Source organism: Lepidochelys kempii, chromosome 24, assembly GCF_965140265.1.
Source record: "Lepidochelys kempii isolate rLepKem1 chromosome 24, rLepKem1.hap2, whole genome shotgun sequence".
NCBI classification, from domain to species: Eukaryota; Metazoa; Chordata; order Testudines; family Cheloniidae; genus Lepidochelys; species Lepidochelys kempii.
Window position 1 is genome coordinate 5,104,795 of NC_133279.1, and position 24,520 is coordinate 5,129,314.

Here is a 24,520-nt window from a genome sequence, read left to right on the forward strand (position 1 = left end):
ACTGGCATAGTTTCAGTCCTGGTTGCTAGTAATGGACATGATAGACATTCCTACGAAACAGCACAGTGGGATATTCCAGTGAACTAGCGCATTAGGAAGGATTTCATGCTAAGGGATGAGACACAGGATTTCTGAAAGAGGCCTGCCTGGGACTAGTTGTCCCCACTCTGGAAATGGCTAACCGAACACCCCACCGTGCAGCTCCAGGCTAGTGAGTCGTGTTAGAGATAGACACAAGGGACTGAACAGAGTGACACGTTTTATTGTCGAAGCAAACAGCAAAAGTTACAGTATATACTTAAATTAAGCGTCAGTGTCTCCAAACAGGAGAGGGACGCACATGTGACAGTAGCCCGTTCCCCACAGTCATGTACCTTCCCTCCCACCCACTGACTTCAGGCAAACTAACACTCAATACTCAGACTGTGTCCAGGCCCAGGCCCAGACCGAGGAGATGCAGCAGTAATTTTGTTCGGCTGTTTCCATAGTGTAGTTCAAGACGCATGGTTCCTCAATCTCCTCTTACTCCTGGGCTGCATCTGGAGCTCCAGGCGATCTGTTTTGATCATCCCCCTTTTTCTTATGCCCCGAAACAATGTCATCGATACGGAGCAGGAGGACAGCAGTCTGGGGAGAAAAATCCCAGGGCCGGGTCAGGGAGAGGACGTGCTGCAGCTTGGGCACCTTGCTGAGGTAGCCAGCTTTCGCTTAGGGCTTGCGCACATTGTATTCCCACCAATTTAACTAATTTGATTCTTAAACCAATTTGAGGTGGTGTAAAAAAAACCTGTGCTCAATTCGGGGCGGGACACCCTACTGAATGCTGCAATGCCCGCTTTTAAATCTGATCAGCAGCCTTTGCTTTCAGCTCTTGGTAGCTTGAACATTTGTATCACAGAAGAACAACAGCCAACCCAAGAGTCACACCTTACGGCAATGCGGCCACCTCTGCGGTGGAACATGGTAGCTGCTTTAAACAGCACACGGCAATATGATATGGTGGGAAGTACTGAAAATACTGAATCCTGCTGTTACTAGGTGGAAGGCATTTAGACACTCTGGAACTTGGCTGGGAGACGAAGCTGATAGGGAAACTATTTAAAATTTTCTGGTGATGTGCAGGAAGGGAGAGCACAACTGGCTTAATTTACCACACACCACCACTCTACTAAATGTTCAAATCTTAATCTGTGGGGGAAGAGAGGAAAGGGTCATTTGATCAAACCAATCACCTCACCACAACCACGGTGCAGTACACACAGTCCTATCAACTAGATCCCAGAGGTATGTTCTTTGACCTGGATTTCTCTGAGTCTGTGGCAACACCCAGCCATAGATTGCACGGGCCATAATATCTACCGACCTTGTAGGGATGGAGACACCGTAGCAATTTCTTCCCTTCCCACACACGATTTCCTGCTCTAGACACTCAAGCACAAAGGGTCAGCAACACACAATCACTCATCAGTTGCTTCCTTACCTCCACAGCTGTCTTGTAGGTCTGTAATTTGACAGCTAAAGGCTCCCAGATCCCCAGGTCCTTCATGTCCACTAAGGCTCCAGTCTCACCATTTACTCCCCAAGTCTGACTGCCTTCCTGAGTGTGTTTTGCCTGTAATAAATTGGTAATAAGATCTCAAACCAACCCATCTTTCTGAAAGAAATCTGAAACATTGATTCATTCAGTCAGTCTTCTATGCAAATAGCAAGGAATCATTAAGATTAACTATAAACGTGTAAGTTTTAAAGGGACAGCTGTTTCATTTATATGGAGACCAGCACTGAAATGGCACTAAACACTAACTAGATTTAGAGTAATCAACCGATGACAAATTAACTCACCAGCTATGTTAGTAAGATCTGACAGTAAGTATAAATAAAACTAAAAATTTAATATGAAATCTTCTATGCCATTTGCTTAATTTTGGCATATTCACTCAGTTTAGACAGTGAACAGACTAGTCAGTTTCACTTTCAGGTTCTCATGCACTAGCCAAAGCTGCAATATCTGGGTACAAACATTGCACAGAAATTGATTTAACGAACACTACTTGGAGATTGTGTATTAGGATTTGTAAAAACCTGTTACAAAGCTCTAGGTCCCCAATGATCTGACATGCTACCACCACCAAACGATCCATCATGCTGTTTCTACGCACACAACTAGCTAGGATTTCCAAGATGAAAATATATTTTATAGCTGAAAGAGAGAGGCTGATAGTAAGTCGCTCTTTGGAGAAGTTTGTCCCGTCAGCTAGAGTCCCATGGACTTACTCTTAGCGAGGTCAGCACGCGGATGGTACTGGCTCCACAATTCTGAATCAGCGTCCTTGGAATGACTTCCAGAGCCTGGGCGACTGCCCGGTAGGGCCACTGCTCCACTCCTGTCAGGACTTTAGACTTTTCTGTCAAAGCATGAGAAACAGCCATCTCTGCAGCGCCCCCTCCGGGCACCAGCTGAGGATCTACTAGGACATTACGACACACCTGCATGGCATCCTGGAGGTTGCGTTCCACCTCCTACGAAAAAAAGAAAAAGGCAAAGAAGTGATAGATTTACAGGTTTGCATATTTAAAGCAGAACAGGCTCCAAAAGCAGCAGCAGCATGATAGAGGCTACAGAACACAGTCAGGACCATGGAATAAGGTCAGTATTAAAATCTGCACCAATATGACATGGCTACCTGTTTACAGAACACTCAATACTGCTTCAAGTTCTCACCTGAGGCAGCAAGGCTTGCAGGTTTAAGCATGGGATTAGGCACCAGCAGATCTGTGTTCTACTCCCAAATCTGGGAGCCACCAAGTTAGTTCAGTAGGTCTTAGATAAGGCAGGTGACCATTACGTGCCTCATTTTACTTCTCACTTTGCCAGATTTGGGGTCAGGAAGGAATTTGCACCCAGATCAGATTGGCATGAATGCACCTTGGGCAGGGTGGGGGAGGGTTTCCTTCCCCTGCAGCATGGGGGTGGTTGGGATCACCTGGGCCTACTTCACCTATGCAATTCGCTGCCATTGCAGCGCCCTTGGGCATTGGTGGCAACTTGTTCTCTCCTTATGCCAGCCACACCATCATTTTGGCCCTTGAGCACTGAAAAGCTTTTGGGCTCAATACAGGGTGAAATTCAATGGCCTATGATACACAGGAAGCGAGACTAGATGACCTAAATCGGGGTGGCCAACCTGAGCTGGAGAAGGACCTAGAATTTACCAGTGTACATTGCCAGAGAGCCACAGTAATACATCAGCAACCCCCCCGCCCTCCCCTCCCCATCAGCTCCCGCCCTCCAGCCCCCGAGCGCGCCGCAATAAGCTGTTTCACATGTGCAGGAGGGCTCTGTGGGGGAAGGGGCAGGCTACTTGGGGGAAGGGATGGAGTGGGGGCAGGGCCTGGGGCAGAGCAGGGGGTTGAGCAGTGAGCACCCCCCCAGCACACTGGAAAGTTAGCGTCTGTAGCTCCAGCCCCGGAGTCAGCGCCTATGCAAGAAGCCACATATTAACCTCTGAAGAGCCGCATGCGGCTCCGGAGCCACAGGTTGGCCACCCCCGATCTAAATGGTCCCTTCTGTCCTTAAACTCTATGAAACTATTTTAGCATAAAGGATATATTTGAAAGGTGTTTTAACATCCTTGATGTAAGGTGCTACACAGATGAAGCTGTCATAGGTGAAGTGCTATTAAAATCCACAAAGATGTCCACTGGTCAATTGTTTACTCTGGGGAATATAGATTTTGCTTTCCCTAGGCAGTGTTTAAGGCTGGAATTCCTTGGAAACCATCAACTCTCCCATTTTTCCACACCATTTCACAATTTAGAGATACCTGCTAGCAGTAAATCTTGTCACATAAGATGGCTCTGCATGGCAATGGAATGCTGCTGGCAATTAGAAAGATGCCATGATGATGGAATCAGTAAACTTCTTTGATAGTGCTTATGCTCCCTCCTGTTGCCAGCAGTACAATTTGTACAGGGAACTCTGCCTCCTGGCATCAAGGGAAGGTATATCATGCCATAACTTACTGCTAGGATTTCCTTGCTGGCTCCACGCAGCATGACAGTGCAGGCCTTGGGGTCTTTGCAATCTGTGATGAAGGTGAAATACTCATCTCCTATTTTCTTAACTTCAAAAAGCCTGGCTCCGGTCCCCACATCCTCGTCACGCAGCTCGTCTGTGCGACTCACAATGCGAGCTCCACAGGCCCTACCACAAAGGAACAAAACAGAAATCCATCGCTGTGGTTTGGATTGCAGTAGAGTGGAGAGGCCAGATATGATCAGGGCCCCACTCTGCTGGGTGTGCTACAAACGTGTAGCACACAGTCCATGCCCTAAATGTCCAGACTAGTTTGTAAGCTGAAGTGCAACACGCAAATAAGGGAGAGCTGCATGGAGGGACTGAGGTAACAGCAAGAGTCCCGTTGAAATCAACTGTGCTATGCCCGTGTGTCAACGCGCGTGAGGGCTGCGCAACGTGGCTCTCAACAATTAAGGTCTGTTCACCTGGCGATTCTGTTGTTGTCTGTTTTCCTCACCCTGCGGATAGCTGTAATGTTGGCTCTCATCAGGTAGTGCTGGGCCAAGTCTGAAACCAAGTTTGCAGATAAGTTATTTTACATAGAAGAGTCACCACAAAGACTGAGTTTCTACAGCTGATGATAAGTAGGTTTGGTTTAAAATTTATCACCACTCTGGAACCTACACCAAGGATTATGGAATAAAAGAACCTGGTACTCAACACTTCTCCTAAACCATCAGCAAAGAAAAAACGTTCCAGTGCTGCTTGGATAAAATGATATTAGACATTCCAGACCCAGCTCCTTTGTGTTCTGCTAGGTTCTTGTTCTCAACAGTGTTAAATACATGACCAAACTATGGGTCAAACCCTGAGAAAAGCTAGCATCCACAGAAGTCACTGGAATCATAGGGGTCAGCCATCAGCTTAAAATAAAATCATACAGACTATGCATCCTACTGGATAAGTATAGCAACATCTGATGGACCGTAACCAGTGGGATTGCAAGCTTCCCAATAAGTATGCGTAGAGGGGGAGAGTGGTAATGACCCTAAGCAAGCTACACATCCAGAAAAATTAACAAATTGGAGATTTAACTTTTACCCCACCCACCCTGGCAGTCTACAAAGTGAGAGGATCTTTAGCACTGCATAAATCTAAGAGCCTGCTTTAATATTTGCTCTCTGAAAGGCAATATTCAGAACTCGTTACCACTCTCTCACTTGTTAACACTAAAGGATCATGTTGAAACACAACTACAGTTATATTTGTCCACCACTACACTCAATCATATACATTACCAGAGATTCCTTTCTCTGTGATGATGAGATCCGGTTTGACCCTTATCAAGTCCTCACAGATTTGCTGAATGTATTCTTCCTCCATTTGCAGGATGCGTGCAAAGTCTTCCTCACGGGTAATTTCAATATCAGTCTGCATAGAAAGAGGTTTAAGAGGCTTAGTCTCTTTCTACAAGGTTTTAACATAAATGCATGTCCCTTAAAACAATCATACTCCATTTTTCTTGTCCGTTCAACTGGTGCTAACACAGACTGAACAGAGAAGAGGTGAAAGGAATCAGTAGTACACAATGAAAGCCGTTGATCCGATGAGTAAGCCTTGGTGTAATATCCTGCCATTAGTGTAGCACCAGAGTATTTCACTGTTAATTAGAATGGGGAAGTGTTTCTACGTATATTTTACTCATACCCGGCTCTATGCAAGTCTCGAGCTGCAACAAACCCTCAAGAAGCAGAAGAAAACATTCAAAACCCCTTGCCAATAATGGCATTGTTGGCTCTTTTCACTAGCATCATACAAAGAACTGCAGACATCTTTACACAAGACCTGCCTTACCTGGCTCTCTCCTTTCTTGTACTCCAGCGAACAGTCCAGAAGCAAAATGCGTGGATTCTTGATATAGCGACGCATCCTTGGGTGAGTTACATCTTTGTTTACCATGATTCCACGCAAGACACAAGAGTCTTCGATTATGCCACCTGGAATCTGACAGACACATGCAGGGCATAGGTGAGAGTTATCAAAGCAAATGAGAAGACAAGTAACTCTCCAGTTGACTGGAAAACGAATACAGATTTGGCAGATTTTAATCTCTAGCACAAATTTATTTTTAAAGTTACAACAAACAAACCAGTTTATACTTAAGGAGGAATTAGTTGCCTCAAACAAATTGTAAGGCCCTTTAGAAGGCTGGCGAGAGATACCCAAAGGTATTTAGACACTTAGTAGGTTCCTACAAATTTACAAAAGTGCTTACACAGGTTGGACACCTGACTCCCACCGATTCTTTATGGGAGTTAGGCACTGAACCTACTCAGGTGCTTTCATAAATCCCCTCCCAAGGAGCCCAAATATTTTTGTAAAGCTGGCTCCAGTTGTCTAAGTTTTAACCCTATTTCTTCACCATTCCTTTTGCACACTATGTTTTGACACACTTTGATTACCCCTTTTACAATCCCACAGCATTCTTGGAACCAACGTGTGGCTTCTAGTTTTTATTGCTGTCCTTTTCCACTGTACAGTACTACAGGCTAAGTTTTTACACTTGGATGCCTAATTTTAGACAGACACTTTTGAAAACTGAATTCCAAAATAAGACTTCTCCTTTTCCAATAGTACCTTTCAAACACATTAGCATCACTGGTCTCCTCTGAAGTAGTTATCCCCATCATATGGATCAGGGAACGGATGCACAAAGTGGTCATGTGACCTGCCTCAGGCCACAAAACTCAGTGGCACAGCCAGGAGTAGAACATAGGAGCCCCAGTGCTCTAACCACTAGATGATAAGTTCTCCTCTCTACATGGCTGAATACTGGTTCCAATGCCTTTATTTTTAAGAATTAGTTTATAAGAGCACAAGCCTATAAGCGTATGAGCAGAAAGGAAAGCTCTCAGAAGTCTATCCCATGAAAATGTGTGTCTGTACTTTTGAAATCAAATGAATGGGCTTAAAACTGTACTTAGTTTCAGTACTGAAAACACAATGTGCAGTCTGTCCTAACTACTTATGACTTGTTCAGGTCATGGAAGACCGATCTAGGGTAACGACTGCAAACTGGCTTAAACTATTAGTACATGTTTTCTCAGGTACTACACAGGGACTACTTACATTCCACTGTTGCTGATACTTTCTTGTCTGAAAGTCTGAAAAATCAGATATTCCCCTCTCCCATCAATATTACTTTTTTTCATTTGGCGAACCTGGTTTCTAAAACCTCGAAATTAATTCCTTCCCCAACTCCATTCCCTTCATTGTGCCACAGCATCAAAGATGATTGCACAAAGTATAAAATATTCCCAAGGACTGAGTTCCTGTTGACTTAGCAGCAGTAGAATACAAAACCTTTCCCACAAGGTCCTACATTAATATTGTTTAGTATTTACATTACTGTACTGCTGAGTAGCCCCAGTAATGGAATGTGCTGTACACACACAGAGCATACATTGTAGCTTCAGAAAGTTGCTCTGCCATTAGTGCGAGAGATACAGAAACAACTGAGAGTCCAAAGCATACTTACCTTTTCTACTTTTGCATAATTCTTGATGTCAATTTCCTTTCTGCCATTTTCCTCAAACTCCACAGTCTTGACAGCATCAAGAGCAATGCCGCAGGCCAAGTCAGACCAGTGGCTTATTGCCTTGGTGTTTATAGCACTCTTTATTATATTCAGCATCATCTCTCTGTTGTTCACGTCAACTGGAGTGCTAGAGCAAGGAACAACAAACAGCACATGGGATATTATTCACAGTACAGAAGGAAAAGATTTATTAAATAACCCAGACCAGCTCTCTGAAATTGCAAGACTATTCCCTATTGGAAGTGATCTTCCTCACACTGAAAGATGGTTAAAGATCAGACTTGCTTAGCAATAAGCAAATTACTGTGGGTCTGCTCAGAGACAACAGCCTCGAGGTACCTCCATTCAAATATCTATTCAATGTACAATGATAATTAACAGACTGCAACACAGAAATACTCTTTTAGAACATCCTCTCTCCCAAATAGAGCCATGAGAACTAGGTTTACTTTATCACGGTTGACACTGCTAACTTGTGTGGCTATACAAACTGGTTTCTAGACCTCCATCTGAGTTACACTTTGCTGGGCTGAATCACCAGAGTTTCATCTTTGCCCAGAATTGCACAGAGAAATAACGCCAACTCCAAACAGCACTGCTCACCTGATTTTGTTCAAAGTGCTGATCATATCATCCAGAGCTTTACGATAAGCACCAATGATCACAGTTGGATGCATCTGCTGTTCTAGGAAGTGCTCGGCAACAGCCAACATCTCTCCAGCTAAACAAAAAACAAAGACAAGTTAGTGGGAACTGTTGGCACATCAAATAAGGGATACCTAAAGCACCTGCTACCTATTCTAGGAGCCTTGTAATCGCCAACACATCTCTTCTATATTTAATCATGATCATTTGCTTAAACTAGAATATAAACTCTTGAGGACAGGGAATTGTCTTCAGCTAAAGACGACCAGTGGCAATGAGTCTCGGAGCCCAAGTCAACTGACTCAGGCTTGTGGGGCTTGTGCTGTGGGATGAAAAAATCGCAGTGAAGACATCTAGGCTGAGGCTGGAGCCCGGCCTCTGAAACCTGGTGGGAGGGGAGGCTCTCAAAGCATGTACACTGGTATTTTTAGCCCTGCAGCACAAGCCCAACTCAGTTGACCTGGGCTCAGACTCACTGTCATGGTTTTGTTGTCGTTTTTTCCTGTGTCAACATACCTTTACTTGTATGTAAATGGCCTAGCTCATCTTGGTGATAAAAAAACATATTTATGCTTTCCTTAGCATAAAACTGTTAAGGGATGCTCTGAGCATTCACCCTGCATCCCCATGAGTAAATGTGGGGTGTGGGTTCCTTGGTAAGACTCTCAGAAACCCAGTGCGCAAACGAGGAAAGAAAATTTTAAGAGGCTGCAATGCTTGGAAACATATTGGGGCGGAGGGAGAGAGAAGGAGGTGCCCCTTAGATAGTAACTCCCCAGTGCCAAATCACAGAAAACTGGTGCACAAAAGCAAAATGCTTAGCCCTTAGCCATCCTTCAATCCACAGGGCAAGTAGTACAATGTTTCAAATTTGCTTGCCAAAGACAGAAGCCAGGCCTAGAAAAAGTGGCTCATCATTAATGAGTCAGCATTTGTCAATATCTCAGAAACAGAAGAGCATCAATGTGAATGTTAAAATGAATATCGCTTTGCCATAGATGTATTAACCAAACCTCAACAAACTTTAGCTGCAACCCCTCCTTCATTTAAAGCATGTCCTCACCGAGGATAATTACGGATGTGGTCCCATCTCCAACCTCTTCATCCTGAGTACGGCTGATCTCAATCATGGATTTTGCAGCCGGGTGCTGGACCTGAATCTGCAAGGAAGAAAATAAAATGGGAACACTTGGTCTGGAATGCAAGGTACTTGTTCACATTTAGCGGGAGTGGAAAATTTGAAGTCAGTTGTGAACATGGAAAGAGGTCTCACCCCATCTTGGCAAAGAAATTTTCTTCCCAATACTGAGGCAGAAGATAAAATGTTATTTATGTCACATCTCCAGTAGATTTTTAGGCACTAGGAATATTCTCGATACTTAAAAAAAATATTTGTGCGGAAAGACAGCAATGGTCGGTGTCTCTCTCTCTTTCTGAAGGCCTCAGTTGGTGAAAGCCAGTAGCCAGTGATGCACGCAACACACAATTATAACAATAAATTAATGTGGAAGTTACACCAGCCTTGCAAAACCATTATGAAAATGTATTACCCCAAGTGCAAAATAACCTTGTGTTAAGCAAGGATAATGAAAATCAACTAATGATATTTTACTCATCCCAAGCAAATAAACCAATAGAACTGTGTAAAGTTGACTTACTTCTATTCTAATTGAAAAGGAAAATGTGTACTGTAGGGTGTCAGTCGTAAAAATGTCAGTTTTCAGTATTTAATAGGAATTATACAAATTGTAAATGTTCCAGGCCAGGGACCTTGCCTCTAACATGTCAGTAAAACACCTACCACAGTCTGCACTAAATAAATTAGTGTCATAATGACACAGACAAAATTCAGACAATGAGACAAATTCTACTCTTGGGGACATATGTGCACTTAAGAGAATTTAACTGCAAAATTAGCAATTGTAATTCCTCTGTCACATAAGACTCTTCCTCATGCCAGGGAAAGGAAATGAATTAAATATGAACCTTCTTATCCCCAATTTCTGTCAAATTCACTGGGCATAACTGATCTCAGAGTCCAACTCTTCTTGTACAGAGCGCCATTTGCAATAATCCTCCATGTCCTGTATTACTTCAAGCTTCTAATTTCATGGGCTCTGTGAGGGAAGGTCTTTGTACAGCTTTGTACAGCAGATTTCACTTAGCAACCTCTCAGTGGACGGCTAAAAGTTGCCACTAACCAGCAGTCGCTAATAAGAATGAGCACTGGGACATGCCTTCATTGACAGTAGCAACACAAACGTGCCTATGGCCAGTGTTCAGCGCTTCTCTACGCTTCCTTCTAGGGCTGCAGCCAGGGAAGGAAGCACTGGGGCTGCAGAGTACCTGATGTCAGAACAGGATGCAGCCTGGAGACAGCAGGGAGAGGTGCCATGCAGCCCCACAGGGCCCCAGTGCTCTCACTCCCCATGGAAAGCTCAGACGTCTGGGCAGCAGGCCCCCTCTCTACTGCTGACCTGCCCACAGCGTACCTGGGGCCCAGGTTTTGCACATCCAAGCACTTCTGTCCCTGGCTACAGTCCTGCAAATCTGCCAGCAGCTAGGCTTTCCACATGGAGTGGAAAAAGCAGCTTTGCCTCTCCTAGAATTGACACCTCCTCCTCAATTATTGGAAGTGAACTACATCCACCCTGATTGAATTGGCCCTGTCAACACTGGTTCTCCGCTTGTGAGGTAACGCCCCTCTCTTCATATGTCAATATATAATGCCTGCATCTGTAATTTTCACTCCATGCATCTGAAGAAGTGTTTTTTTACCCATGAAAGCTTATGCCCAAATAAATCTGTTAGTCTTTAAGGTGCCACCGGACTCCTTGTTGTTTTTGTGGATACAGACTAACACAGCTTTCCCCTGATACTTGATGCATGGAATGGGGGTGCCACAGGCCACCATGGCAAAAAAAGGTGCTAATAAATGGCAAGCCTGTTGCAAATATCCAGACCAATTAACACTGTAGTCAATTGGACAGCACTGGTTCTAGGTAAAACATTTCTATTACAGGAAACGTATGAACAGGGTTGCTATTAAGCAGAATCTACTGCATAAGGATTTTACAGAGTTGTGGGCTTGATTTGGGGGTTTGTTTTTTGCCACCAACATATTTTTGAATAAATATTTCTCATTCATTAGCTCTACTGAAACTTACCCCCTTGGCCAACCACAGTAAAACAGAAATGATGTAATGGGACCTGAATTTCAAATATTAACATTTATTGTGTTTTTAATTTAAGACAACTAAATATTTATCAGTTGCAAGGTAACATAAGCTCCAGAGGGAAATCTGTACAAGTTACATGTATATGAATTTTATCATATGCATATACCCTGAAACACATTTATGTACCATGAATGAGACTATAAGTGGTTCTGTAGGCCTACTGCATTTTCCACTGCATGCATCTGATGAAGTGGGTTTTAGCCCCTGAAAGCTTATGCCCAAATAAATTTGTTCGTCTCTAAGGTGCTACAAGTACTCCTTGTTCTTTTCGCTGATACAGACTAACATGGCTACCACTCTGAAACCTTAGTAGCGACAAGAACTCAACAAGTTCATTGTCCATCCTCTGTCTGGGGCGGGAGGATACTGTTTTTAAATACTATATAAGGGCTATATATGATTATTTGCGGTTATTTGGACAACTCTAGAACATGTACATTGGCAACTTAATGTGGAAATCATTGAGTACCTGCTTAAGGAAAAGGTATCAAAACGGAATACTCACTTCTCTAAGAATAGCATTACCATCATTGGTCATCACAATTCCACCCATTGGATCCAGAAGCATCTACATTAGAGAAGAGAAACAGTATTTAGATTGATCTTTAAGATACCCAGCATTTCTAATGCAAAGACTACAACAAAAGTTCTTACCTTCATCATAGCTCTTGGTCCCAAACATGTTCGGATAATGTCAGCAATGGTCTAAAATGAAAGACGAAAAATGAGATGATACAGGAGTTTTCAGAACTAATGTACGTTCTCTCCCCCACCACCCCCTTTTTTTTTCTTTTTTAAAGCAAAGCTCACGAGAAGGGGAAGAGAAAATATCAAGTGATAGGCTACTAAGCTGAATGTCCTAGTTTTTATACCAAAAAATGACCTGTGTTAATATTTAGAGTGTGGGTGAGAGAAAAATTCAATCCTAGTCTGTACTGCCTCACTTCATTAACCTCTTACTACCAGACCTCTTTGCCACTAAGCATAAACTTTGTGTGTTAAAGCTCAGTGACAATATATTCTGACAGCATCAAGAGTTAAACATGAACAGGAAAGATCTGAAACTCCTATTTCTAATATAACTATAATAGTACTAGTTATGCAACATTTGATGTATACGTAGAAGGGAAAGCATATATAGAGATGGCACACACTTTAGTTTAAAGCCAGATATTGCGCTGGACAAAACTGTTGTCCTGCATGATTTAATACTATGATATTAATTGCTGAAAAATATAAGCAATCCTAAGGGTAGGAAGACACTGCCCATAGATATCTAATACATAAACTGTCCCTTGTGAAAAGACAATGAACTAGGTGGACAATGAACTAGGTGGACCCTTGGCTATGAAGGTTGCTTCTTTGTGCATCGTCCCATGAAATGTTTCAATACATACATGCAATTAGTCACTACTGAGGTAGTTACATAATATACTAGAGTTTGATGGTACAGAGCGCCTTTTATATACCAGTATAAAACTCTTTACAAAGAAATAGATAGGACTTAAATAGCCACACATTACTTAGACATCACACATGAGGTTACGAATTCCTAATCACACTGTGCATGTTGCAATAAGAATTAGGTGTGTGGTTTCTACTTTTGAACTGTATGTAAATAACACTGAAGAACTGAACTGATTCAGACTTCGTCTAATGTTTCCATTTTTGCCCTGCACTCTAAAATACGAGGCTACTCATTCTGACTTTAAATTGTCTTCCTTTAATCCCCTGAGTCCAGCAGTCAGGGTTTCATAACACCACATTTAGTGCTTCAAAATTCTAAATGCACTTGAATAATCCCTCCAAACTACACAGAAAATGCAGATCTTGTAATTAACATAAGCGACCCAATGATTTTGCAGTTCCTTGGATGCAGCAAGAGTAAGATTTAATTAGGCATGACAATACAGTTTAAAGGTTAAAACAACAGCTGCATCTATTCAGACATCAGACACAATATTTTAACAATCATCTTCTCAGACATCACCCCACACTACTTGCTAAATAACGTGTCAAGGTTCAGACTTATGCAGTGTTCTGGATTGAAGTTTAACTTTTCTTTTACTTTTTTTTTTATTTACACTGTCATCACTAGACTAAAAAGTTGTTCTAGTCAATTGCACCTGTTATTTTAGCAGAGCAAGGGAGTGATCGGCATTTCTTCATTTGAGATGTGTAAAGAAATATCAACAAGCGCACTACAGGAAATCAAAGGACCTGCTAAAAATGTTCCAAGTTCATTATGCTGCATTTGCCCCCTTTTGATTTCTAGTTCACTAACATACTTGGTAGCATAAAACAGTACCTTAGCAGCACTGATGTTTCCAATCTGAACCTTCCTTCCAGATTCACGTTTTGTATTTTGACCTACGGCATGCAGAAAACAAAAAACAGCATCAGCATGAATATAACTGATCTTATGAGCTCTTAATGGGAAACCCAATGTTGAGGAGGCAATACGGACAACATATCAATGATGTAATCTTACTGATGTGCACATGAATTATGGCCAACTCTAAATGGAGCCATGCATTTAAATAAGAGAGTACCCAAGAGGTACAGCCACTAGAATAAAATTATGCCAACTTCCCCTCTTAATTTAAAAGAATATCAAATAGCAAAATTAAAGATTTCTAAGTTCTTCTCCATTACCTAAGTCTCATGAATAGAAAGTATGTTTCCAAATAAGGCAATATATAAGATGTCTTGACTTGTCACCAAAAGAGGGCCAATAGTACTCAACGTTCAAGTGAGTCAATATTCCTGAGAATCTACTATAAAATTGCTACATAGTAACTTTATGGTGCTCTGAAAAATTATCGTTTTAAGAAGTTTTTCTTCAGCACTATAATAGGTACAACATTATAAATGTTAAGTCTCCATACTGCACCTCAATGACCCATAACCTGCCATACATAAAATAGTGTGTATTAACTATACCCATAACTGAGACTAACACCCACATTAGGTGATTTCCTGTCACAAGGGTCTGCCCCAAAGAAACCCCACCCATATTAAATGTGATGTCATTTCTTTATTATAAACCCAGTTTGGATAAGCAAGGTATCGTTTTGTGGAGAGGGGAAGAAACAAAAGTGGAGTGAAATAACGGGAAGGGAGGAGTGAAAACTCCTGCCCCCAATACTAGGAGGGACTCCAAAAACAGAAATAAACTCAATATAAGAGGGCTACAAAAGAGGATCCCCAAAGGGGATGAGAAGGGGGAACCCAAATAGGAAGAAATGCCAATGTAGAGGACTACAAAAAGTGTGACCCCAAGGTGGGAGAGGAATATACAGGGCACCTAATATAGGAAAGACCAAAATTGGAGAGCACCACCAAACTGATGGGACACATGAGAAGCGAGGCTGTAAAACAAGAAGAAATGGGTGGGGAATACATAGGGGTAATACAAGATTGGGGGAGAAATTTGGGAGGTTACCCAAGAAACAGGAGGAACAATGGAGACCCAAAGGGGAAGGAATCCCAAAAGAGGGGGTGACCCCAATGAGAGCAGAACTGGGTAGGGAGGGGGCCCAATGTGTGTGTGGGGAGCTGTACGGATCGGGGCCGGGGGGGGGTCGGGGGAGAGCTGTACGGATCGGGGGGGGGGGAGAAGAGCTGTACGGATCGGGGGGGGGGGAGAAGAGCTGTACGGATCGGGGGGGGGGGAGAAGAGCTGTACGGATCGGGGGGGGGGGAGAAGAGCTGTACGGATCGGGGGGGGGGGAGAAGAGCTGTACGGATCGGGGGGGGGGGAGAAGAGCTGTACGGATCGGGGGGGGGGGAGAAGAGCTGTACGGATCGGGGGGGGGGAGAAGAGCTGTACGGATCGGGGGGGGGGAGAAGAGCTGTACGGATCGGGGGGGGGGGAGAAGAGCTGTACGGATCGGGGGGGGGGGGAGAAGAGCTGTACGGATCGGGGGGGGGGGAGAAGAGCTGTACGGATCGGGGGGGGGGGGAGAAGAGCTGTACGGATCGGGGGGGGGGGAGAAGAGCTGTACGGATCGGGGGGGGGGGAGAAGAGCTGTACGGATCGGGGGGGGGGGAGAAGAGCTGTACGGATCGGGGGGGGGGGAGAAGAGCTGTACGGATCGGGGGGGGGGGGAGAAGAGCTGTACGGATCGGGGGGGGGGGGAGAAGAGCTGTACGGATCAGGGGGGGGAGAAGAGCTGTACGGATCGGGGGGGGGGGGAGAAGAGCTGTACGGATCGGGGGGGGGGAGAAGAGCTGTACGGATCGGGGGGGGGGGAGAAGAGCTGTACGGATCGGGGGGGGGGGAGAAGAGCTGTACGGATCGGGGGGGGGGGAGAAGAGCTGTACGGATCGGGGGGGGGGAGAAGAGCTGTACGGATCGGGGGGGGGGGGAGAAGAGCTGTACGGATCGGGGGGGGGGAGAAGAGCTGTACGGATCGGGGGGGGGGGAGAAGAGCTGTACGGATCGGGGGGGGGGGAGAAGAGCTGTACGGATCGGGGGGGGGGGGAGAAGAGCTGTACGGATCGGGGGGGGGGGGAGAAGAGCTGTACGGATCGGGGGGGGGGGGAGAAGAGCTGTACGGATCGGGGGGGGGGGGAGAAGAGCTGTACGGATCGGGGGGGGGGGAGAAGAGCTGTACGGATCGGGGGGGGGGAGAAGAGCTGTACGGATCGGGGGGGGGGGAGAAGAGCTGTACGGATCGGGGGGGGGGGAGAAGAGCTGTACGGATCGGGGGGGGGGGAGAAGAGCTGTACGGATCGGGGGGGGGGGGAGAAGAGCTGTACGGATCGGGGGGGGGGGGAGAAGAGCTGTACGGATCGGGGGGGGGGGGAGAAGAGCTGTACGGATCGGGGGGGGAGAAGAGCTGTACGGATCGGGGGGGGGAGAAGAGCTGTACGGATCGGGGGGGGGAGAAGAGCTGTACGGATCGGGGGGGGGGGGAGAAGAGCTGTACGGATCGGGGGGGGGGGGAGAAGAGCTGTACGGAGGAGATGCCTCAGGAGAGAAGATGTAAGATGGGTATGGACACAAGGGGGGGGGAGGAAGGAAATGGGGGGGACCCATGGAAAGCGGAAGGGGGGTTATGGGAGACCCATGGGGTGGGGGCCTGAGGGACCGATAGCAGGGACACGATGATAGGAAGGACCCATGCGGGGGGGGGGCGGGGTTCCCAGGGAGAAGGTGCAGAGGGGGGTTACGGGAGACCTCGGTGGGGGGAGGGGCGGGAGGTTTCGGGAGGCCCCGGGGTGGGGGGAGGGGCGGGAGGTTCCGGGAGGCCCCGGGGTGGGGGGAGGGGCGGGAGGTTCCGGGAGGCCCCGGGGTGGGGGGAGGGGCGGGAGGTTTCGGGAGGCCCCGGGGTGGGGGGAGGGGCGGGAGGTTTCGGGAGGCCCCGGGGTGGGGGGAGGGGCGGGAGGTTTCGGGGGACACACTGTCGGGGACCCCAGCGGCGGGGCGGGGCGCGGCCCCTCACACTCACTGAGCACGAGCACGGGGCGCTGGCCCATCATCCTGGCGGCGGCTCAGAGCAGAGGACCCGGCGCGGAACCTTCTGGAGACAAGAGAGACACACTCCGAACAGCGCCGCTGCACCGCGCCGCGCGACACCCTAGCCGGCGGGCCGCCGCGCCCGCCAATCGCCGCCCGAGCCGAACGCCCGGCACCCAATCGGGAAGCAAGGCGCCACGTATAGGACCCGCCCCGCACCTCACCACAAGCTCGGTTGAGAGGAGACTTCTCAGCGCGTGGGGGGCCTCGACTTGGAACTGCCACTATCGGGAGGGGACAGGGAATACTGCGCATGCGCCTCCAGAAGTCGGGAGACTGCGCCTGCGCGATTATTCGGACGAGGTGATTTCACATGCGCAGGGCCGGGGAAGGGGGGGGTGAGGTGATGCGCATGCGTACAAGCTCCGAGCAGCGGTTGGATGGACCGAGAGGGGGAGCTTGTCCTGCGGCCCTCCGGACTGCGTCCGTCGCGCTCGGGTTTCGGCCGCGCCGGCTGTAGAGGCGAGTGGGCAGGAGAGCAGAGCCCGTTAGGCAGCTGGCTCTTGCCGCGGTGGAGGGCCCCGGGAGTCGTCGTCGTCCCTTCCACCGAGGCATGCTGGGAATTGTAGTCCTACCCGCGGGGCATCATGGGAATTGTAGTCTTGCTCCTGGACATGCTAGGAATTGTAGTCCTTCCTGGGCCACACTCTGTCGTCCTGCTCCCGAAGCATGATGGGAGCTGCAGGCCTTACGCGGGGGGGGGGGGTCTTATTTGAAAAGCATGCTCAAATAAATTGGTTAGTCTCTAAGGTGCCACAAGTCCTCCTTTTCTTTTTTGCGAATACAGACTCACACGGCTGTTACTCTGAAACATGGGAGTTGTAGTTTGTTAATGAGCCATGTTGGGCCATATGACTCAGCATCAGTGCTAGAGATGTCCTACCATGCACAACGTGGCGCCGAGATGCATATTATCTTTGCGGGCCAGTGCCGCGTTGGGTGCCACTCACTGACCACCCCACCCCCGTGCAGCCGGGACTTCTAGTGCAAAACCAGCCATTGACCCGTAAGAACAAGTTCTTCACTGGTAAATGTCAGGTTTCAGAGTAACAGCCGTGTGAGTCTGTATTCGCAAAAAGAAAAGGAGGACTTGTGGCACCTTAGAGACTAACCAATTTATTAGAGCATGAGCTTTCGTGAGCTACAGCTCACTTATCTTTCATGTTAACATTACTGTGAACCAGCCAACGCAAATGTTGCCATAGGCCGCTGTGGCTGGAAAGAGAAAGTGCCAGAGGCCCTATATTGCTACAATCTAATGAAGATTCTCCTTCAGCATCAGAGCAAAGGGCCTGTGCATTTGGAGCAGGGGGTTTGAGCTCTAGCCACCTTGAGTATTTATATGGTGTAAATCACCCCAAAAGCTGCTTCTGTAAAGTTCCAAGTGCTCACAGCTTCGTTATGATATAAAATCTCTTTGTACGTTCTAATTTTTCTTTCATTTTAACCACCACAGTTTAAAAAGAAAGAATATATGTCTCTGGCTAGCACACACGTCCGAGAAGAAAGTTGCATTCTAGCCTATGTCTTTCCAACCTCCTTCCTTTAAAATATTCCCCTAGATAACCTAGTGCTTTCCTTTCCATAGGCACAAGCTCTGCTCCTCCTCAGATGGAGCCAGAAACAGATGCTCAGGAAGAAAAACAACACTGGAAAAGTATGTTCAATGCATTTCTACTTCAGACACAAGCCAACCTTTAAAGGTCAAATTGGAACTTTTGCAGTGAAATTGACATAAATGCTCCCCATGCCAAAACATAAGCTCTCTGGGGCAGGGTCCATCTTTTTGTTCTGTATTTGTACAGCTTCAGGCTCCATGGAGTCCTGGTCCATGAGTGAGCCTCCTGGGTTCTATTGCAATACAAATAATAAATAATTAATATGAGGTACTGATTGTACTACAACTCCATACAATATAATTCCTGCTATGAGTATATGTAATCGGCATGGCATTAGGGTTATACATAAGTGTTGCTGGCTGGTTTGAGGACACTGCTTTGAAGAAGTTAGGTGTCACATACTATTATATGTAGACACACCACCACGTAAATGCTGCTAGCTCTGGGGTGGATGATGACAGACACATAGCACAACAGCAGAAGAGAAGGGGATAGTGTAGCAAATCTTTGCTTGTACAGACAGTACTGTGAGGGTCTGATTCTGAAGGGTGCTGAGCTCGGAAGGGAGTGGAGGGTGCTCAGTACCTTATTGGAACAGATCCTTAACTTTCATGAAAAGCAGATAGGAGAGTGTTGCCTAGTGACTGGAGCACTGGTCTAGGTCTGAGATGAGCTGGGTTCTGTTCCCAGCTCTGCCAGGCCTGCTGGGTGACCTTAGGCCAGTCACTTCCTCTCCCTGTACCTCAGTTTCTGTATCTGTACAATGGGGATAATATTACCCTCCTTTGTAAGTGCTTTGAGATCTACTGATTAAAAGCTCAAGATTAGAGCTAGGGATTATTATTCTTGTTTACCCTAAAGTGCCATTGGACCCCTCTGGCAGTATAAAGGGACCCTAAATCATAAATTAGTTATACTCACAGTAGCATCCCTTTGCACAGGCAGAGTAGTGTAAAGCAGTTTAGTGTCAATAAGAATGAGGCACTCAGTTTTGAAGGGCTCATTGCAAAGAAAAGATATCAGAGCAGCAGAAGAACTCTTCCTTCAGAGTCTTGTTACCCCCATCAGTATAGAAACTCACAGTAACAACAGTTGTTTCTTTTGCAGACACAGCGAGACGATCCACTCAAAGCCCACGTACGTATTTCCCCAATCTGAAATCCCCAATCTTTATACCTACTTTTACTGTAATGATTGTTAAGTAAAGATTAGGCTCTTTCAACAATAGGACATCAAATAATCACAGTCAACCCAATTTGTTAACCCATGAGTGTTAGTCAAAGATCAATCTGCACAAATACAGAAAGATGAGAGTTAAATACTTTACCATTTCATCACGCTGGGGATACAACCAGCAGCATGGATTGTTCTGGAAGTATAATTCACTCCTGAGGCGTATATATACCTTTGGCTTTTACCGTGGTCCCCAAAATTAGTTTGTGTCATTCTTACCCTAATATTTCCATTCCAATGTAATCTGAACTTGCTGTCCGAGGTTGTTGGAAATTTGTACCTGGTTTCTAGCAACAGTTATATCAGGTAGTTATTATTTTCACAAACCTCAGCAAAATACTACTTTCTCTGTGTGCACCAAGAACAAAAGCTTCCAGTTTTTAATATATTTCAGTATAGAGGTTGCTGGGAAAAATGGTTAACTTTAGCATAGGCATGGATTCGCTTAAAAATACATAATATATTGGCAAAAAGAAAATGAGTACTTGTGGCACCTTAGAGACTGACAAATTTATTTGAGCATAAGCTTTCGTGAGCTACAGCTCACTTCATCGGATGCTGTAGCTCACAAAAGCTTATGCTCAAATAAATTTGTTAGTCTCTAAGGTGCCACAAGTACTCCTTTTCTTTTTGCGAATACAGACTAACATGGCTGCTACTCTGAAACCTATCATAATATATTGGCTATATCATTTTGGTAACACGTCAGGTAGAGCACTCTGAGAATGGGTGATTTCTATTAGGCATCCCGGTTTGCCATTTAAACAGAAAACAACAACAACAAAAGGTGTGTATATATATAAAACTGTATTTTATCCATGGTATGTCCTAGACATTACGTGAGAGGCAGTATGATGTTGTGGCTACACGGTCATGAACTGCACGGTCAGAACTCCTGGGTTCCGATCCAGGCTCTGCTACCGACATGATTTGCCCGAGGCCACACAGCAAGTCATCCTCTATGCTTCAATTTCCCCTTCTGTAAAATTAACAGGATTCCTCCCTCCATGGAGTTGGGGTAGGGATTAATTGGTTAGTGTCTACAAAGCAGCATTAACAACTAAAACCTGATTTTTCATCACCCTGCATCTTTTGTCATCATTTTCACCAGTGCAAAGCAGCTGTATAATGCTACCGGATCAGAATGGTGGTGTTTTGCACTAGTGTAAGTGACAAGGAATAGATCCATAATATGCTACATAGTAAGTCTGTGAGCCTAGTGGATGGACTGGGACTCAGGGGAGCTGGGTTCGACTCCTGACTCTGCCCCCAACCTGCTGAGTGACCTTGGGCTTTGCCGTTCTGTGCCTCAGTTTCCACATCTGTGAAATAGGGATAATGATACTTATCTCCTTTGTAAAGTGCTTGGAGTCCTCCTGAAGAAAAATGCTATACAAGAGCTAGGGATTATTATTCAATAGTGAAAAATATCCTTGTAATGCAAAGCCTTTTTTTGACAGGAGAGGATAACTTTGAAGGCCCTTCCTCTTCTTTTAAGAAGCTATGTCCTGCCAAACCCTCCCCCAGCTTTCTTGAGCTTCCATCTTCCCAACGGAGGCCCAGCCCAGGTCTGCCCTGTGCCCAGGCTGCAAGGATATGGAAAGGACAGAAAAAATTCAGTAAGTATTGGAACCACTCCAGCTTTGGGAAGGGAGTGTTCTTTAGCGGTAAGGAGTAGGGGGCTAGGAGTCAGGACTTCTGGAGTCTATCCTGGTTCTGGGCAGGAGCATGGGTTAGTGGTTAGAACAAGGCACTAGGAGCCCAGGACTCCTAGGATCTATTCCCAGGTCTGTGTGACTGTGGGCGAATCATTTCCCTGTTTGGTGCCTCAGTTTCCCCGTTTGTAAAGTGGGGATAATACCCTGTGCACTGGGCTGTGGCAAAGCCCAGCGAGGTTTTGGGATGCAGGTCTCTGTAAACAGGCAACATTTCAATAGAATTAAGAATCACTTAGCATTTGAGGAAGGGGAAAACAAACCAGCGCTCTGCCCCTTTTTTCTCCAGCCCCTGATCATCAGCCACAGGAATGCTACGGCCTACTGGAGTGTATGCACAACAACATCCAGATCCAAACCCAGATCGCTCTGGCACAGTTGAGCATCCTGGAAGGCTTGCAGGAATCCATGAGCTTGCTTCTGGCTAGCAACGAAGAGAAGGGGAAGGAGCAGAGAGACCAGAAGGGCCTGCAAAGCTCAGCCTCCTCCCCCACCTAACATATCCATAGGTTTGGTGGCTAGCTTTGCTTCCCATAGTCTCATCCCTGTGGCTTCATCTCCTTTGTGTTTACTCTGGCACTGGCTATCAAGTGTATGGCGACAGGATTGGGGTTTGTGTTACCATGACAACTGATACGGCTACGCTAGCGGTGCTGCTTGGAAGTAAAACTATTGTAAATACTTTCAGTGTGAGGTTTTCCTTCGAAGGCTGCACAGGGAAGGGACAGCAATCCACTTAGGGAGAGATGCGTTGGGTCTGATCTGAGGTTACTCTGCCCATGCCCCTGGGGTTCAGGTGACTTGAAGCCCCTTTATGCGCCCCATGTTCTGGGGGCTTGCCAGACTCTCTGCTGTAAATTAGAACAGCCTCAGGGGCTACTCTCGTTTTTGCTCTGCCTCCCATGGCCCTTGCAGTATGTTCCAGCCAGGCCTCCTCCACTGGAGATGGGGAGCAGGGTGGATACAGAACCCTTATGCAAGCTCCATACCAGCTGGGGTGGCTCTGGTGCAGGGAGGATTCCCAGCGAGCTGATTCTCCTTATTTTAAGGTCCCTCTGAGCTGCCAGATCACAGGAGGAGAGGGAGGAAAGGTATGAACTTTGCCTGGCTTCCCATCTAACGCCTTCATAGCGGCTTTTTTATTTCTTTGCAACAAGATTAACACAAGTGACTTTTATCCAAGGGTCTCAAAGCTCTAGCAAATACTAATTACTGCATCCTCCCAGGTATTGCTGGTGAATATGCAAGTAGTACCATAAAGATGTGTGGAGTCTAGGAAGTCCTCCTGATAGCAGGCGATGAACAGACGTTCAGAAGGTGTGTGGCGTCTTCAGCCACACCGCAGCCACGCGGAGGGCTGTCCCTCAGACCCCAGGTATGGTCACTTGCTGCATACCTCCCCACCCCACCTCTGAAATGGTTGAGCTTGCACCAGAGGTAGCGTGGCAGCTCGAAGTCAAGCAGTCTCTCATCAGTCCTCATCATGACAAGGAAGGAGTTTCTTACAGATGGGGCAGCCCGTTCCCATTCTGCTCACTACACTGTGAAAGCATTTGCTGTAGAGATGATCGGTAGTCCAGACTGGTCTTCTGCTGATGTGTTGGTGATGAGGCGCTTCCCATATGGTTTTGAAAAGTGGCAGTTGTGGCATCTCCTGGCTTTTGTCAAGGAGGTTCTTTGCTGCAATATAACACCTAGGTGGCAGGGTATTAGAGAGGAGTGATAGCCACTTTGGAGGCGTTGGCCTGGTATTTTCATTATTTGATTCAGTTGTACACGAACTTTGTGTGAGAAGGGTTTAACCGCACAGCACAGTATTCGCCAAGCTGCACGATATTTGCGCAGCAGCTCCCCAAGCTGAGCCTGCAAGCTGATTTAGGAGGCCATTGTTCTTGTTTCAGAGTAGCAGCCGTGTTAGTCTGTATCCTCAAAAAGAACAGGAGGACTTGTGGCACCTTAGAGACCAACCCATTTATTTGAGCATAAAAATATGGAACGCTTCACGAATTTGCGTGTTGTGCATCCTGGGAGCAGGCTGAATCTGCATAATCCAGATACCGGTTACAGTGGTACTAGAACCATATCCTCCCAGTACAATGGGTCGAAGTGACTTGTCCCAAGATCACACAGTGAGTTACTGGCAGAGATGGGACTAGAACCCAAGAATTCTGATTCCCAGCTAAGCACAGCGTCCTACACTGAGGGCCAAATCCTGAGAGGTGCCAGGTACCTGTAATTTCCAATAACTCCCATGCTTCAAAGCATGAGTCAACTTGTAACTCATGAAGATCAGAAGGAAACAATCCCTGGGGCCATCCCTTCATTGCAGGGTTTCTTGTATCTTCCAGCTGGGGCTGGCTACTGCTGGAAAAAAGACACGGGGCTAGATGGACTCTCAGGGTGTGTCTACACTGGCACTTTACAGTGCTGCAACTTTCTCGCTCAGGGGTGTGTGAAAAAACAGCCCCGAGTGCAGCAAGTGCCTGTACAGACAATGCACCAGCGCTGGGAGCTGTGCCCCTCATGGAGGTGGCTGCGACGACATAAGACACGTTAGCATTGCCAGCGTAGACTTTTTGATCCAGACTGTGAATTCCTCTGTTCCTAATCATTAGGGCAGAAGTCAGCAGGGATGAGGTTTTGGCCTAAACAGTTTCATTTATTTATTTTCCAACAAAAAGTTGAACCTTTCCCCCAGGAAGCACACTCTGTGGGAAAAAAATTAATTTAATTGAAAACCCAATTTTACATCAAAAACCAGTGTCGGGGAAAATTTTCAGCCAGCTCTGATCCTGAAAACACTTATGCATGTGCCAGGCGACTCATGGAAGTAAAATTAAGCATGCAAGAAAGAAAGATGGATGAGAATGAAAGAAAGAATGATGGATGAATGGATGGATGAGAAAAAGATGGATGGACGAGAGAGAAA

At 46.2% G+C, this 24,520-nt stretch overlaps 2 protein-coding genes across 2 annotated transcripts; one reads left to right on the forward strand and one right to left on the reverse strand.

Moving 5' to 3' along the window:
- Positions 1-246: 246 nt before the first annotated feature.
- On the reverse strand, positions 247-17,233 carry CCT3 (chaperonin containing TCP1 subunit 3). Its single transcript, XM_073322496.1, has 14 exons — positions 16,957-17,233; positions 13,809-13,870; positions 12,155-12,205; positions 12,006-12,068; positions 9,325-9,421; positions 8,220-8,337; positions 7,557-7,743; positions 5,873-6,022; positions 5,317-5,449; positions 4,504-4,585; positions 4,024-4,204; positions 2,275-2,520; positions 1,481-1,612; positions 247-627 (listed from the first exon to the last, which is right to left on the reverse strand). The coding sequence occupies exons 1-14, from the start codon at positions 16,985-16,987 to the stop codon at positions 523-525; spliced, it is 1,638 nt and encodes a 545-aa protein (XP_073178597.1). The 5' UTR covers positions 16,988-17,233; the 3' UTR covers positions 247-522.
- A 118-nt stretch (positions 17,234-17,351) lies between these two features.
- Positions 17,352-22,273, forward strand: TSACC (TSSK6 activating cochaperone). Its single transcript, XM_073322497.1, has 5 exons — positions 17,352-17,486; positions 18,613-18,681; positions 19,751-19,780; positions 21,337-21,495; positions 21,881-22,273. The coding sequence occupies exons 1-5, from the start codon at positions 17,405-17,407 to the stop codon at positions 22,087-22,089; spliced, it is 549 nt and encodes a 182-aa protein (XP_073178598.1). The 5' UTR covers positions 17,352-17,404; the 3' UTR covers positions 22,090-22,273.
- Positions 22,274-24,520: the final 2,247 nt, after the last annotated feature.